General features: G+C 43.4%; 1 protein-coding gene across 6 annotated transcripts; it reads right to left on the bottom strand.

Annotated features, from left to right (window-relative positions):
- Positions 1-45: 45 nt before the first annotated feature.
- Positions 46-17,335, bottom strand: MFSD14A (major facilitator superfamily domain containing 14A). Of its 6 annotated transcripts, none has more exons than XM_042819384.1 (13): positions 17,113-17,335; positions 16,373-16,468; positions 10,196-10,291; positions 8,710-8,772; positions 8,029-8,156; positions 5,919-6,033; positions 4,853-5,071; positions 4,473-4,586; positions 3,960-4,031; positions 3,417-3,529; positions 3,150-3,247; positions 2,458-2,621; positions 46-1,396 (listed from the first exon to the last, which is right to left on the bottom strand). In XM_042819384.1, exons 4-13 carry the CDS (start codon positions 8,734-8,736, stop codon positions 1,190-1,192), a joined length of 1,257 nt encoding a protein of 418 aa, XP_042675318.1. In that variant the 5' UTR covers positions 8,737-8,772; positions 10,196-10,291; positions 16,373-16,468; positions 17,113-17,335; the 3' UTR covers positions 46-1,189. The 6 variants fall into 6 exon arrangements, with proteins under 6 accessions (XP_042675318.1, XP_042675317.1, XP_042675319.1 ...); XM_042819383.1 differs by lacking the exons at positions 16,373-16,468; positions 17,113-17,335 and adding exons at positions 13,539-13,972; positions 14,579-14,593; XM_042819385.1 differs by lacking the exon at positions 16,373-16,468.
- Between the last annotated feature and the right edge of the window lie 50 nt (positions 17,336-17,385).

A 17,385-nucleotide genomic window follows, 5' to 3' on the forward strand; every position in this document is an offset into this window, starting at 1 on the left:
TGTATGACTTTAAGGTTGCAAATGACATGAACTATTATTTAAAAATTCATTAAAATATTCAGCTTTATTAACAGTATATTTACATATTTTTTCCTGCTCTTGGTCAACCATGGTGAATGTTCAAAGGTAAAAAAGCATTAAGCGATAACCACAAGATGAAAATGTTTTAAACCTATACAATACTTTATACACAAATTTATACAAAGGAACACTTAAATAATACAACTGGACACAAAAATATACACTTTTAGAGAAATTCACATCTGTCATTGTATAAAGCTTTCTTCTGTACTAAGGGGTCCTGAAAATGTAGGACTAAAACATTAGCTCTGTAATGTAAAAGGGTTACTGTGATAGTCCTCAAAGGCCACTATATAGAGCACACTGACGTATTCAAGGCTATCAGCTTATAGTTCAGTCTGTATTCAAGTTTTGAGGTCCTTGTATGATTACACAAACATCAGAAATATAGTGGTATAATAAACGGTATTTATGAAAGCAGAGTTTTAGAGCCCATATTAAAATCTGCAGGCTCAAAACACCCACCTAATATTTAAACAAAAGTTTGATACTACCATTTGTTCAAAAATAGAGTAAATGCACTTACATAAAAATAACTTTCACTGTTCAGCAAGCGTGCTTGTAGTTTTTATATTAGTACAAACTTTAAAAAAAAAAACAAAAAAAACCAAAAACCAACAAATCCACCATATGACTTCTTCAAAATAAATGATACCAGTTCACCTTTTCCCTACTTGAGTACATTTACATTAAGGCTTTGAATCATCTGACCCAAGATTTTACAACATTAAAATGAATGGGTCCACACGGATGCTCGTATGTCTCACTGAGACTTAGCATGAGTGGAATTAAAGCTCACCACCTTAAGGAAACAGAAGGACACATGCTCAAACCTTGACTATATTCTTTTGTCTCCAAACTAGAATGTAAAGTTTAATAGTAACAGTATTTCATGGCAAGAGATAAGTACTTAACTTTTAAGAAAGAAAAAGCATATTGTTAATGTAATGGCAACATCTTTGGAAGTTTTTTTTTTTTAATTTCTATAAATTTCATGCAGAAAGATAATTCTGAAGATTACCTTAAGAAACTCTTTTTGATGGAAGTGGAATGTGTATCCCAAACCGCTGATGGAAAATGTCTAAAAAGTCTTCTAGATTTTTTTTTGTCATACATTTGTGTCTTGTAGTAATGGTTCTTTAGCTTCACCAGGAGCTTGTGGACTGTGGGGATGGCCATGACTGCCACAGTGTTTCTTCCAGTTGCTGGATCGTACAGTTAGGTTGGTGTGTTCAGGAATGAACAAGGCAACAAGCAGTGCCAGCAGCACAGAGCATGCCCCAAATAAGAATGGGGGTCCGGGAATTATAGAATTCTGGAAGAAAGCAAACAGCATCAACACAAGTTATTAAGCCTCTAGATGTGTTAATGTACTAAGATGGCTAAACTACACATTTTGTAAGTGAAAGCAGCTTTTTTTTCTTGCTACGCTTGGCAAGATGACACTTTGCCTCCATGGGGAATCTTTTAGAAGAAAGCTGGACAGATTACATCTTAGATTTAAGAGAGAGAACGTGCCATTTACTGCTGCTGCTAACTTCCTGTCCTAGGGCACGTTCTGTGAAAGAAAGTAACAGTTGAGCAGTAGGAGATTTTCTGTGCTTTTGGGCATTTGCAGCTGGACATCAGCTTGTAGAGCATGCTCCTTGGGAGGCAGCAGGACAAGATTCAAATCTAGCATCTTCTCCCTGCTGACCTGAACTCTTGCCTCTCCTCTCAAAGTGCTATTTGCCATCTAGAACAAAAACAGGTGGCAGTGCACACAATGCAACTGTATGAAAGTAGTGCAGAACAAGTTCTGTGGCCTGAACAATGAGCATTTCCAGTCATTGGCTTTCACTGCCATCGAAAAACAGTCTTAAGAAACCACCATTAACAAAAAAGTACCAAAGAAAAAGGAAATGAGGCAGAGATTCTGCTCTAAAATTAACCAGTGAACCAGAGCTAGACAGCATTGAGTGTAACAGCTGGAAATAAGCATTGCCTTATCCTGCTGCAGCCAGTACAGACAGCTGCTCTTTTTTCTTATTATCAGTTAGGAAGTAAAAAACAGAGGGCTTGGCTAAAAGACTAAGGAACACCACAACTACAATGCACAACATGTGAAAAGTAAATACAGTGCTAGGGAACTGCACAGAAGACAAGAAAGCTGCTACTAATCAGTCTATTTTTTCCTTTTCTTTATAAGGTCTGTTGCCTATTGGATCTCTTTCAAAGAGAAATTAACCACGGTACCTATTTTAAAAAAAATGCTCTGTGAGAGTGATTTTAGAAGCTGTTTTTACATGCTTCATTTCCATTCAGCGTGATGAAACGTAGCACAGCATCATACTCAAGAACTAATTCTGGTTTAGGAATCAGTAAGTAAAGGAATACCTGTTGTAAGTGGTATTGTGTGACGACAGTACCTCCTGATGGCGATTCAGGCATAGGGAGTTCATTCAGTTCAACATGAAATATGTAGAATATGAAGCCATAAAGCGCAGGTCCCAAACCATTACATAAGCCTCTAATTCCCGTTATCATCCCTTGAACAACGCCTGAGAACAACAACGTATGCCGTCAGCTATTAATATCATACGTACATAAACAGTGATTTTAATTAAGCCTTTTAAGCCAATCCAAGTAGGAAAAGTGTCACTGGTGCTGTACCATGGGTAGCGTTAACAAGGGTACAGAAAAATGGTCCTATGGTATATTCAAGGCTCTTTTTCCATGTCCCTGCAGGCCTAGAACAGTATTTCCTATGCCATGCCTATTCTGAGACCTTGTTATCAGACTCATAGCAAAGGAAGCACTGGACAACAAAGCTAACTTGCGTCAAAGTAATGGAAATAAAGAGTGCATCAGTGTCACTAAATATTTTTCTGCTGTTGAGATTTTCTGAATGTTCTGCCTCTGGGACAGAAGGACTTAAAATGCACACACAGCTTTAACACAGCTTGGATTTTTACAGTTTCTGAGCTAGGCTCAAGTGCATGGGCTACCATGGTAACAGGTGAGTCGCTAGATACATTCGGCTTCATGGATTTCTTTGACTGGAATTCAGAGGGTTAAGGAACACCTACCTTGTTGGTCAGCATCAGCAGTTCGTGACACCAGTGCACTTACAGCTGGGAAAGTAATACTGGACATGGCTGCAACAGCTCCTGCTGCCCACATCATCCTGCAGAAAACAGACTGAGGTAACTACTCCACAGGGACAGAGTCCTGCAGACAGAACATGTACCTATGTATTCGTGTATTCGTGCGTACGCAGACAAAAGTGTCTCTCTTGGGTAAAGGATAAAATGCAGAAAAACATTAATTCAGATGTAAAAATGAAATGTACGTACCAAGGTTCGGACCCAAAGCCGTACCACGCAAGCTGTAGTATTTGAAATCCTAGACCCAGTAGGATGGTGTTTTTATTTCCAATGGACCGCATGAGCAAACTCAAAACTATTGTCTAACAGAGCAGGGAGAAACGTACAAGAAAACAAAAATAACATTTTATTCTAAATGTTAAATACATGCAAATAAATTAATTAATTAAAAAAGCAAAGTTCAAAAGCAGTATTTGCCAAGTAGGAGCCTTGCCTGTACCAAAAAAATCATCAATTAGATGATTAGCAAGTAATATAAGCTCTCTCTTTTTCTAAACAAAAGGATTTTGTTATCCCAACACAAAGCACCTTGCATATTAATGACCTACACTCTTATCTGGCAAGCTGTTCATCTAAGTAAGTTAGTTAAAGTAGCAGTGTTATCAACTGTTAGAAGCTTAGAAGAACAGCTACAGAAAAGGTGAGTGAGATTTCTGGATCCAGAACATGGAAGCTCTCCATAGTGCTTAGCTCCTCCCAAGTCGCTCAGTGAAATACTCAGCAGTGACTCACCTGTGCAATAATGGAAAGAATTCCAAGGACTGCTATAAATGCTGCAACACTTTCAGATGAAAATCCCATTATCTAGATACATAAATAACAAACAATTTGACAATTGAATGTTAAGTGCATATCATGTCATCACACACAATAGTCTAAGAATAGTCAGTGCAGAAGTTACTCAACTCCAGGCTAACTTAAATTTTGTTTTTTCCACCAAGTAAAATATAAAAAACTAGAGAGGCACAAACAGAGAACCAGTGAGTGGTTCTGTCATCAATTAACAAAGCAGTCTGACAGAGTGAACTTCATAATCCAAGAATAACATAGTAACAAAATATGAGAAACTGAATGCATTTATTCCTCTGTATCTAAAAACAAAAGAAATCCTATCTGCAGGAGTACTTAACTGCTGCAAACTTTTAAATTATATTTGATATCTATGCTTTTTGTGTTGATTCAGCAGCACTGTAACCTGCTGGTAAGTTTACTGCCATTCAAATCCGTATCAAAATGTTCGTTTACCTGTCTGAGGTACAGGAAGAAGCTGGAATATTGACCTGCCTCCGGGAGGTAGGAAAGAAAGACTGTGATGCAGATTAGCAGCACTATTGAGTCCTGGCCAACCTTCTTCAAGGACTGCAGCAGGAAAAAACGTGTTGGAAAATATTTAGTTGTCATATTCAGAAAAAGTACACCTGATAAAAGGTACTGAAAAACATGTCAGCTAAGACACCTAACATTTAGCAAGATCGCTGGCAAAAGCGTCAGCAGAAGTGCAAGATTAAAGTATGAGCTTTGCTGTTTTTCTTTTTAAGCTTGAAACATAATAAATTCAATCACTGTATTTTCTTAAAAGCTCAGCATTTTCAAATATGACATACGCCATTATTTCACAAACTTACTGCAAAAGGGTCAGCCTGTTCCCAGGAAATGGGCGCTCCCCAGGATGCCGGCCTCATCTTCTCCGGCAGTGATTCTGGTACAGCAACAAGAATAAAACAAATGTCTAACAAGGCTATTGCCGTGGCCAGGACCACAACCAGGCTGTCTCCATAGACCCGACCAAGGTAGGCACCGATAGCAGGGCTGGTAACTAAGCTTGCTGCAAAGGTTGCTGAAACCTGAAACAAAGAACAGTTGGTAAGGGTTTCAGTGATAACATTCAGAAGTGTTATTACTTACTTTCCCTGGCTTTCAGAAGCCTTCCCATTTTTATCAGGTAGAGATTAACTTTTTCTCCGGGTCTGTGCAGTGTGTATTTCTGACAAAATTTTTGAAGAAAAAGATTTTTTGGCTAACTGGACAGCAGTGTGAAGCTCATGGCACTCTCAAATGTCCCTCAATTCCTGACGCATACATACGAGAAGAAGCAATTTAGTTCCTTATCCCTCGCTTTCAGCTATCCCTGCTGAGTATCATCAGATTCTGTAGCTTGAACACAAGAAATGATTCTGCTAATCCATAATATACAAGCCCATGAAGGCTCCCGAGATTTGCAGGTTACTGGGAGAAATGGAGGAGAGTCAAAAAGAACTCAAGACAGATGAGTTACCTGGCTGCATTTTTTTTAATGGAAATATGAATGGAGACAGCAGCAGCAGCAGCAGTCCCAATACTGCAATGCCAGTTCCAAAATGATCCAAAACGATCCAAGAAAGATACTTACATTTTTTACAAATGACAAGGTAGTTAATGCTAATGTGAGCTCCCAAATTACACTGTTAGCACTGATGATAACTCTAAGAAAGAGAGGCTTTAACATAGTCATATTATGTTTAAGGTAGAGTGGAATATTCAAAAGGAGCCACAGAATTGGGTGACTATAATTTAACCCTACTTCACGCTGAAACTGACTTGCCAAAAAAGAATTGGAAATATCAGTTTTTAAAAGCTTTACTGACTGAAGTGTTAGTACTGAATAAAATACAAACGGAGCAAAAACCCAACCAAACAAAATAGCAACCATACCAAACCGTAGGCCATGCTTCTTTCATGTTCTTGGGTTATGTCTGCTACATACGCAAAAACCACAGAAAACGTCACAGCAAAAACTCCAGAGACAGATATAACAGCAAAGTACCACCTGAAAACATCGTAAAAACATCAGTAAGTAATCAGAACAGCTAGCTAGGAGCAAAAAGTCTCGAAATCCAAGTACAGCTCAACAGTAACTGTCTTGTCCATCTTTTCCTGACAAATACTACAATGGACTTACAGCACTTGTACAGTTTATACAGTTGGGCAATTTCTTTGTGCACTGACCATAAACAGCATAATTTTGTAACATGTACAAGAAGCTGCTGTGATTAAGTTCTTATAGGAAATGAAACGTTGATGCCAATAGCCAAAAGCAAGTCAAGAACTCGAGTATCTTGAGAACTTGGGCAGTAGATCTCAAAAACTAGCCCTATCTTTATGCTAGATGCTATAGACACTAGTAGGATGTCATTAGAAACATTAAGCTACACTTTGAAACAAGCTGCCCCACAGAAGGGATGAAGTAGCCACGAAGAACGCGTGTGACCAGAGAGTAAGACTGAAAAGGGGATGGAGCTACCTGAATAGTTGCCTCTGCCCTGGGTCAGTGCAGTCTGTTATTGCAGCTACACCCTGAGGTACGGCACACGGGTGTCTCCAACACTGAGAATTCTGACTCATGCACTACCTGCAGAATGTATGTGCCAGTTAAGAGCTTACTAAATTTGCAGATGGTGTGAAAGCTGATGGATTTTAAAACTAGAGAAGCAAAACTATAAAACTGCAGTAACAGTTTACAAATGGTTATTTCACGCCTAAGTTTTTCTTTCTTGTAGTCGGTTAATTTCAAGATTAAGTGGCCACAGTAATGACCCATAGTAAGTAGTGGCTAAGCAGGGCAGCAGCTCACACAGGCTACTTCAGTTTGCAAAGTTGGGGGAACTGAGTCAGTCTCCTTCTGCGACTGGGTGACCCACCTGGCGAATGAGGGCAGGGCTGTTCACGTAGTCTGCCCAGACTGCACAAAGCCTTTGACACTGTCTGCCACAGTGCTCTCCTGGGGAAGCTTGCAGCTCATGACCTGGACAGATACACTCTGCTGTGTGAAGAACCAGCTGCAGGGCTGGGCCCAAAGTGTGGTGGTAAAAGGAGTTAAATCCAGCTGGTGCCTGGTCACAAGTGGTGGTGGCCCCAGGGGAACATATTGGGGCCCATCCTGTTTCTTAACTTTACTGATCATCTGGACAAGGGGATTGAGTGCACCCACAGTAGAAGTTTGCAGATGACCAAGACAACCAAGTTAAGAGGAAGTGTTGATGTGCCTGGGGGGAGGAAGGCCCTACAGAGGGATCTGGACAGTGTGGATCACTGGGCTGAGGTCACAGCACTACAGGCTTGAGACACAGTGGCTGGAGGACTACAGAGAAAAAGGACCTGGGCATGTTGGTTAATGCTCAGCTGAATGTGAGCCAGCAGTGTGCCCAGGTGTAGTCAGCAGGAGCAGGGAGGTGATCATCCCACTGTACTCAGCTCTGGTGAGGCCGCACCTCGAATACTGTGATCAGTTTTGGGCCCCTCACTACAAGAAAGGCACTGAGGATCTGGAGTGTGTTCAGAGAAGAGCAACAGAGCTGGTGAGGGGTCTGGATCATAAATCTTATGGGGAATAGCTGAGGAAATTGGGATTGTTTAGCCTGGAGGAGGTTCAGGGACGACCTTATTGCTCTCTACAACTACCTGCAAGGAGGTTGTGACAAGGTGGAGGTCGGCCTTTTCTCCCAGGTAACTAGGTGATAGGATGAGAAGGAAAGGCCTCAAGTTGCACCAGGGGAGCTTCAGGTTGGACATTACAAAAAACTTATTCTCCAAAAGAGTGGAGTGAACTGGAATGAGCTGCCCAGGGAGGTGGCTGAGTCACTGCTCTGGAGGTGTTCAAGAAATATGTAGATATGGTACTAAGGGCAATGTCAGTAGTAGGTGGACAATTCTATGATTTTATAATACAAGGAGCCCAAACAATATTTTAATCAACAATACTAGAAAAAAGCATTAGATAAGAACCTATACAAGGAACAAATAAAGTGTGAGAGAATTCACTAACCATGGGCTGATCTTCATTAGTGGTATTGGTGCACAGGTGAAAAACACTGTTAGCAGCAGGAAGGACTTTCGTCCCCACACGTCAGACAGGGCACCTATGAGTGGGGCACTGAGGAATGATAATAAGCCCTAAGTGAAACAAAACATTTCAGTTAGAACTGAGCGCTCAGAATCGTGACAGCCATCCATACCACAAACTGATGGCGGAGTAGGCTCTCTTTCTACTACAGTTAATGACTACAATGCAGCAGAAAGGTGGTATGGTCAAGCATTCCTAATCTGTTCCATGTTTGCTAACACGTAAGATAACTTTTAATATCTCAGAGCTGCACAAAACTCAAGACAGATGATCCATCAATACAAGCAGTTTCAGGAACTGTGCTTTGTTTTATTATATTTGGAACTCACATGAGAGTAACTGAAAATATCCTAGCGGAGCACCAAGCTTTAACACCATGTGTGTCATTTGGGATTAGTCAACAACACACACACCAGCACACAAAGCAGTACCGTGAGTAAAATGATACACACTAGCTTTGTTGGCAAGACTTTATTCTCACATTCAGTTTATACTACTAAAGCTATACTGAAAAATCTCTGAAATGTTTTTCTCATTGGGTGCATTCATTTCTAAATCCCACCCATCATTCACCTGAAATTGTGATTACTTTTGTCAGCCTACCTTTACTCCTTGAATTAGACCATTCATCAGAAATGTGTGTTTTGGGAAGGTTTCGTGCAAAACCTGAAGAAGAAATTTGAACACTGTTGTTTACACAATACTACCAATAAATATTGCTCATCATGCACCCACTTTCTATAGCGTGGCACGCCCACAGCATTTTCTGTTTTCATGGATTATAGAGAGAGATTTTAAACTGTAAGGCAGCCAAAATTATGCAAAATTAATCCACACTAAGGAAAATCAACTCAGTAACCATTATTATCAGGTTCACTATCCAACATCTTAGTTACGAGATATTATTGAAATTACACAGAAAGAATACTCCAAATACATTACACCAGTCACCTCAGATAATAGCCTCCACTGCCATTATTGCTTTGCAAGGAACAGCAGGGTAAGCACAATGACAAAAGTGGCCTTTGGGATACTCTGTGGATATTCTCTTTTCATTACTGAGAAGTGTTAAACACAGTGGAGCCTCCCCCTCAGCAACAGGCACGGTCTATCTGCATTCTTTTAGCTGTAAAATACCAAAGTGTGCATTTTTTTCCTGTACTCTGACTTTGAGGTTTTAGCTTTACTTGAGGGAAGCTTCAGTTCTTTCACACTTTGGGAAGCACGCATTTCAGCCAAGCTCAATATCTGAAAACTAAACAGAGTACTGCACAGAAAACCTGGAAACTTATTTCAACTGGAATTCTCTCACACTACTGCTGACTGTGGGCGGATGCACAGGCAGAGGACAACACCATTCTCAAGTGTCTCTCCCAGGTCAGAGACTACAGCTGAGGCAGGCTGGTTAAACAGGCACTGATCTCCAGTCTACTTGTGTTACCCAAGATGGTTTCCATTCAGTGGTTGACAAAAAGTTTCTATCCAACAGACTAGTCATGGTTACCAACAGCTCACAGAAATGCACCAAGATTGCATTTTAAGAAGGGTTTGCTTGGAGATCTGTAATCTTTGTTCCAACTAATTAGTAAATGTGTCACCTAACAGACCAAATCCGAACAGAGCAACCAACTACATTAGAAAAGAATTTGACACAAACATGCTGCTGTGAATGTTTTCACTAGTCACAGGGAGGCTCCAAAGCTCGTTTAAAGCACAGCTATGTCAGCCAACAGCTCCCTATACACACACACACCTGCAGAATTTTACCAAATTTCAAGTTGTTTTGTCCTTTAGCTTCCAGCGTGCCCATGTCTTGTAGCCCCTTTCATTGCTGTCCTTCATGTTTTGAGTCAGAAAGCATTTACAAGTAAGTGTTATCAGAGTTCCACATAAACATCTGTCACAGTGTTATATTGCTTTAATTAAATAATTTTGGATTTCTGACTCTATATAGAAATCAAAGAACTCTTTTCATATGCATAACAGAGCAGCTCGATGAAGCACAATTTTCATTTAATTCAGGCATTTGAAGCCTTTGCAGTAATACCCAGTAATACCCAGCAAGAAGGAACTTAAGCACATCACTTACCACCAGAGTGGGCGCTGTCAGGAGTCCCCAAGCAAAAAACTCCAAAAATATCACTATCACAGCGTGGTAGACACTGGGTGAGCCTATTCCTTGAGGCTAAAACGAGAGGAAAAGCAGGACATTAAAGCATCTGAGTAACCGTCATAGTAACAACAAATGCATCTGAGCACTGTAAACAGAAGGGTTAAGAAATGAAACAGAACTCAAAACATTTCAGAGGAGCTGCTCAACCTAATGTGCTGAAGTGCCTGAATGCTTTGTGGAGTACAAAGTGCACTCTCATCTCAAAGAGAAAAATGAAGCACTTACACTGTCAGTCTGGAAAACAAGGCTGCTACTGAAAGCAGAAACACTCTTTGAAGGACTGCATTTTTTTTCTTCCTTGAGAAAAACATTTGAGCCCACGCAACGCTGCACGGAAATGCAATTTTCGTAACTTCAGAACACGGCAGTATCCTCATTCAGCTACACCAACATCTAATCACCTACTGTGCCAACCAGCATGGGGCATTTCTGTTAATAAAACACACCACGGCCAAGTGCTAAACCTTGGTAACTTTGAATCAAGAAAGAAACTGACACAGTGGCTGCCAGAAGCAAATCTCAGGGACAGAACTGATAGTTTTCCAAATACTGCTAGTAATGGGCTTCAAATGTAGGAAGAGGTCTGAAAAACGGGTTTAAAATAAGAAACTTCAAATTCCTTGGTGATTTGATATAATTAGAAGCAGCTCTGGATGAGAAAAAGAAGAGTGTGGGAGGGAAAACCTGCTCATCTTATATATTCTAAAATACTAACTTGTCAAACAAAATTCTGCATTTGCAAATTCAGAAAACAGTGCACTACATATTTTTATAAGAATTTAGTATAAATAACTCATCAGAAATGTTGAATGTGCTGTATAACCTTAAAATGCAGCCTCAGCATCCACTGTCCCAGCTTCACGTAAAGATGTGTTGCCAGCAGTGGCACTGACTTGATGAGACCCAGCACTGCTACAGAGCAAACAGCCCAAAGTCCTTGGCTCCCTTCTCTAGGAGGCTGAGGGGGACCTCAGCAGCGCGTATGGATGTCCGACGGGAGGAAGGAAAGGTGACACACCCTGGTGTTGTCATATATGCTCAGTGACAAGACTGGAGGCACAAACTAAAATACAGGCAATTGGACTTAAACTTGACACCAAGTGGAAGCAGGTCACCTAGTGAGGTTGTGGAATCCCTGTCCCCATAGCACAGGTGGACACAGCCCAGCACACACTGCTCCAGTGACCCTGGCTGCAGGAAGTGGGGGGCAGGTGGATTAGAAATCATCGGAGGTGCCTTCCAACCTCAGGTGCTGTACAATTTGAAGGTCCAGCTAGGTAACATTAGAGTCTTTAATTACAAAATGTACGTAAGTTGTATCCAGCTTTTCTATCTGGATTCCAATTTATCTCAACAGAAAAAATATAAACCTTCTAAACAACTGCAGGAAATAAATACAGAAAACCACCGTTCAGCCCTACAGCTACATCACAGTTTTTTTAAAAGTAACTCTATCAGTACTCTAAAGGTAAGCTGGAAAAGGCCCTTCATATTGTGCCACTTTTCTTTCCCAAACCCTGTTCAGTAAGTGCTCACCCAGATCTCTGCTATTTTTTCAGTCTTATTCTCTTACTGCAGTAAATTAAGTCTTCATAGGTACAGAAAGTGGCTATAATTACCCTGACTTCCCACCGTTCCTTGCCCTTTCCACCCACAATCTTTATTTTAGTTTTGGATCAAAATTTTATGCGGCTCTGCACAAACCATAAGAAACAATCTCAGCTGGGTGCCTCAGCCTGCTACAAGACATCAGGTTCACTCTCATCTTCCCTAGACTGCTTTCAAATTGCCACACCACCACACCAGCTACCATGCTGGGGTGGCAGCAGTGCTGTAACAAACCACCACCTGACCTTCCAAGTACCACAGGTCAGACCTATTCCCATTCTGTCAAAGCAGTGCCCATCACACGCTGCCATTACGGTGGCAGAAGCAAAAATCCAGTGGCATCAAGATCACTGAGTTAAACTGCCTTTCTTTTCTATTGCCAGTGCCCACTTCTCACAGGTACTGTTAGTAGTTCTTACCTACAACACCAGATGCAATCTAATCACACCTAACTGAGGTGTAACTCTTAATTCATCTAATGAGTACTTAAAAAATACATAATCTTACCCTAGGTGAATTCCAGTAGGTCGTAAAGAAAGGCAAAATTATGAATAGCAAGGAACCCACACAACTGATGTTACCACCTCTCCTTTTGGTCAGCCTGACCACAAACACCACTGCACGCTACTTTCTGTGATACAGCTACTAAACTGCAAAGAGTAATACAAAAATATCAGTTTTAAAATAGCAGTTCTATGGGATACTGCTGGCACAGTCATCCTTGTCAAATTGTAACAGCAAGATTCTGAAACTATTTACTTATAACAGTCGTCAGCCACAGTGTGCTTCCTCCACGAACTTTTATATAATTCATGATGAAGGGAAACAAATCTAATTACCATCACCACAAGCTTAATACTTCAGGAAGAACCATCCTATGCCAAGTACCAAGATGCTGAACGTGCCACTAGCTCCAGCCAGGGCTCAGGACAGAAGCACAAGGCCCAGGGCCTCCTCCATGCCAGGTGCAGGCATCCAACCGGGCTGGCAGGGTTACTGGCAGCAGGCTGAGCTCTGTGAGAGTGGGCAGGAGCGACACGCTGTGTGCCAGGGGCACATCACCCAGAGCCCATGGTGCCTGAACCAGCTGAGTTTACAAAGTCTCTGTATAAGCAGTAAGGTGGTAAACACCAAAACACAGGAATAATCAAACATACACCCAAACCTGCCCATGCCAGGAGAGACAAAAGGGGCAGAATCAGCAGGAGGGATAGGTTGGGGGCTCTGGTCTGCACAGAGGCCAGAGCACAACCAATGAGACCACAAGCAGCATCACAAGCTGCCCCAGCCTGCAGTGCTCAGCACTTCGCTGCATGACCCTGCACAACTGTAGAGCTGGGAGAGGTTCCACAGGGCACTAAGTGGATTCTTCTTCCCCTTTTGCTTTTTTTTTTTTTTTTAATCTCTTTGAACATCAAGATCAGTAAACAGAAGTTACAATAAATTAAGTTCCTCATCAATAAACTATTTACCCTATGACAGTGCTTTATTAGGCAGCTGCATCCCCTTGCAGGCAAAAGTCACTGAGTTTTCTTTGATGTGAAACGGCTTGAAAATAAACCAGTGAGGCTGGAAACTGTTCACTCAGATGCTAGATTAATGACTGGTTTGCTAACCGCACACGTTCAAGACACAAGCCCTTTTCATTTACCTGTTTCCCATCGTGTCCCATAGCACGCTGGGCAGACAAAGAAACCAGGAAGACTGGGCACGGAGGACCTGACAGGATGTTCCAGCACTGAGCAACAGTGGCAATCCAGGCATATTAAGTTCGTGCTGGCATTATAAGGATGTTATACCAGGTAGCTTGGAAGTTTTAAAAACATACAACCCTTTCTGTCTCTTGGCAAATATTAGTTGAACGATGAAGGGCGCTTCGAAACACACTGTATTTTCATCAGCAATTGATGGTTCCAGAGAGAATTCACTCCGAAGCGCACTGTTACGTAATAACCAGCCCCCTGCTCGTTCCAAAAGGCCATCCACTAGCACACGTGCCACGCCAGCACCAGCCCTCACTCCATCACTTCACGCAGAGTTTGAGGAGGCCCCCGGAGGCCGACACGTCCCCGCGTTAAAGGCTTTCTTGAAATAAAAACACTGCGTTAGAAGGGCACGCATCCAATCTACAGTACTGCACGGCAGAAAAAAAAGACCCACAGGCGACGTGTCGTCAGCAACCACTGACAGATCAAATCAAAGATCGGGCTCCAGCTGCCAAAACGGATGACAGGCCCCTAGAGCCGAGCGCCCGAATAAAGACCGGCACACGGGAGGAGGGCGGGCCGTCGGAGGAGCGGCGGCGCAGCCTGGCACCCACTGCTCCGGAGCTCCGGCCGCTCCCTCACAGTACGGAGCATGCCGCCCAGCCTCGTGCCGCCCCGGCCCCACTCGGCTTCCGCGCGCTCAGCCGCGCGGCGCGACAGCCGCAGGTGTCGCGTTTGCTCCCAGCTCCCGATACGCCGTGCTCAGCGCGCCTGTAGCGACTCCGCGCCACGACTCACGGCCGTTCCTCGCGCCGAGGCCGCGCTGCGAGAAGCGCGGCGCGAACCGAGAGCGGGGCCGGGCGCCGTCCCGCCGCACGGCGGCTCCGGCCGAGGCTCGAAGCCCGCAGGCTGCCCCGCGCCGCCACCTCCCGTCAGCCTGCCTGCCTCCCCCCCCCCCCCGCTCTCCGGCCCCGCCCGGCCTCACCGTCCCTCCGTCCTTAATGATGATCTTTTTGGCCAGCATGATGCTGCGGTTCACGGCGCGTTTCTTCTTCTTCCCCCCCTGGGTCATTTTACCATCCTCCCCGGGAGGGAGCGGGGGCAGCGCGGACCCTCCCCACAGCCGGGCCTGCCCGTCCCTCCCGCGCGGCCGCCGCCACCCCTCAAGCACGTTCCGCCATCTTGGCCCGCCGCCCCGACGCAGCCGCCGGCCGCCGCGCATCACGCGATCGCCCCATTGGTCGGCACCGATCACGTGAGCGGGGTGCGCCGCCTCGGCTGAGGCGCTCGGAGCCGCACGCAAGCGCCGCATCACGGCCGTCGCAGCCCCATCGCTGCGGCCTTCCGCGCCTCCCGGCGGCGCCGACACTCGCACGCAGCGCCTCGGCGTCGCCTCCTTCTCCCAGCCCCGGCTGCCTCTGCCTCCAGGAGGCCCCGGGGCCCAGCTCCGGGAGCCCGAGGATAAGGAGCCACCGAAGGTGGTTCTCAGATATGCCCGTCAGGGGTGCGAGGACGCTTCGAGGGCCACAGGATGGAACCAGAGATAACCCGTTTTACAAATCCGACTGCAGGCATTCTGCATTCTCACTGTCAAGTCCTTAACTCTGCTTACGAATGATTTAATAACTGTAAATCAGCAGGCCATCTCGGGCTCCAGCTTAGCACGCTGCCAGCACGGAGTGGGCAGGGCTTGTCCTCCACAGGGCGATACGGTCGCTGCTGGAGAACATCGTTGAGAAACACCTACTGCTATTCTTTACAGCATTTACTGGTCCGCAGCTCATCTACCTGCTCGTGTCCGACAGCACAAACACAGCACTGCCTACACCGACTCTGCTACAGGCACACACCCAGGTGCAGCTCTGCGGCACCTCTGTCCCCATACCAGTGTTTCTCCGTGTTCTTCCACAGAGCGCTTTCTCCACTCAGTCCTCCATCTTCCATCCCTATTTCCACATATTGCTGTATCCCCAGCTCCTACAACAGCCTGGTTCCTCTCACAACCATGTTCTTACACTCCCCATCCCCATCACAGCAGCTGCGATGCTGACTGCCACTCAGCACAGCCCCGCACTCTCCCTCAGGTACAGCACGGCAGTGTTAGCAAAGGGCTGCAAATCACCTGCCACCTAAGTTCATCTGGGCTTAAGACAAACCATTAGCCTTAAGATAAAGCATCATGCAGCTTTTATCTTGGTATGCCATGAGGCAAAGCCCTCCTCAGAACCACGGATTTATTCTGGTCTCACACGGAGACACAGGCAAGCAGCAATTCAGATCAAGATACACAGAGAAGACTTACTGGTCCACCACGGAGAGACTGCTATTATCAGACATTTGTTACACGTCTTAATTAAATTATGTTAAGTATGCGACCATTCTGTAGAAAAATCCCATGCTCCATGGTTCACTCCATAGGGACCTAAGATTTTGGCATGGTTTCAAGGCGGCTCCTCGAAAAGAGTGCTGCCACATTTTGGTGGGCAAGTCACATGCAACACATCATATGGAGGAAATTAAAGGTTAAAAAGGTTACCACAACTAGATGGCAGCATAGACATTTTGTGACTACACTGATTAAGCAGCTGTTTTTTCGTTCATACCTGTCATTAGACCATCCTCTGTTATCCATATCATTACCCAAAAAATAAAATAAAAAACACCAAGTTTGCTTGGTGTAGACTGACCAGGTGACTTTAGAGAGAATTCCTAGATTTGGAATAAGCTTCAGATAAATACAACTTGCTTTTGCTGTTGTGAATCGCAGCCAGACACATACCTTCAAACTGCAAACTTCACTTTCCTATGTAAGTCCTGACACAACTCGCTCTACCACGGATTAACTGAGACAAACTCCTGACAGACATTTAGTTTCCTGAAGAAAAGAAGCAAGAGTTTTGACTGTTACATCCAAACACCTGCACTGTACTGTTCAACCTTTCACACGAAGTATAAAACTGCTGGAAACACTATATATTAGAATTGTATTCAGTGTAGTTACACACTGATCAACATACAAAAAAAATCCTAACTCTAGCTTAAAAATTTTGCCACAAAGTCTGAATACACATTTATATTTGGGCTCATATATTTAAAACTTTGCTTAAAATACATTGACAGGAAAGAAAACTTCAGAAAGCTAACAGAAGAGTTACTTACAATAACAAATATGTTTAGCACATAAGCGATTCTTACTCAGCCATCAATTGCCAAGGAAATGAGAATGGAAGACTACAGGCACAAATCAAAAATATCATGGCCAAATTTTACTCCTGGATGCAAATATTTAGCAGTCAGTCAAGAATGAACACTGACCTGCAGACTTTTTTTGCTCCTGCAGTTATAAATTCACCTAGCAGGAAATAATTAGGTAAAAGTATAAATTTAACTGAACAGGAAATTTGGATTCACAGTAACCTGATCAGAAGTTATCATCTAATTTGTCCCATTTATCTTCTTGCATTTTTTCCAATAAAAAAACCCTCATTCTAGATACCTAAAAGTATATAATGAGCTCACCTGGAAAGAGAAGAACTCTTTAGTTCAAATAACTTCCTGTAGGAAAAAAAAAAAAATAAAAAATCAGCATTAAAAATGCACAGCACAATAAAAGCAGAAGTAAGGGTACACTTGGATTTTCTTACGCTCCCAGAGATGTGGTGGCACACACTATAGGTAAACACACCTGTCTGTGTGCACACACAGCTAACTTGTTAAAATAATCTCATTCTTACAAAAGGAAGGAAACAACAATCATCTGCCTCCCTCATAATATCCAGCAAGAAACACAGC

Source organism: Centrocercus urophasianus, unplaced genomic scaffold (assembly GCF_019232065.1).
Source record: "Centrocercus urophasianus isolate 14NV4802_14NV808 unplaced genomic scaffold, USGS_Curo_1.0 seq_18, whole genome shotgun sequence".
In the NCBI taxonomy this organism is placed as follows: Eukaryota; Metazoa; Chordata; class Aves; order Galliformes; family Phasianidae; genus Centrocercus; species Centrocercus urophasianus.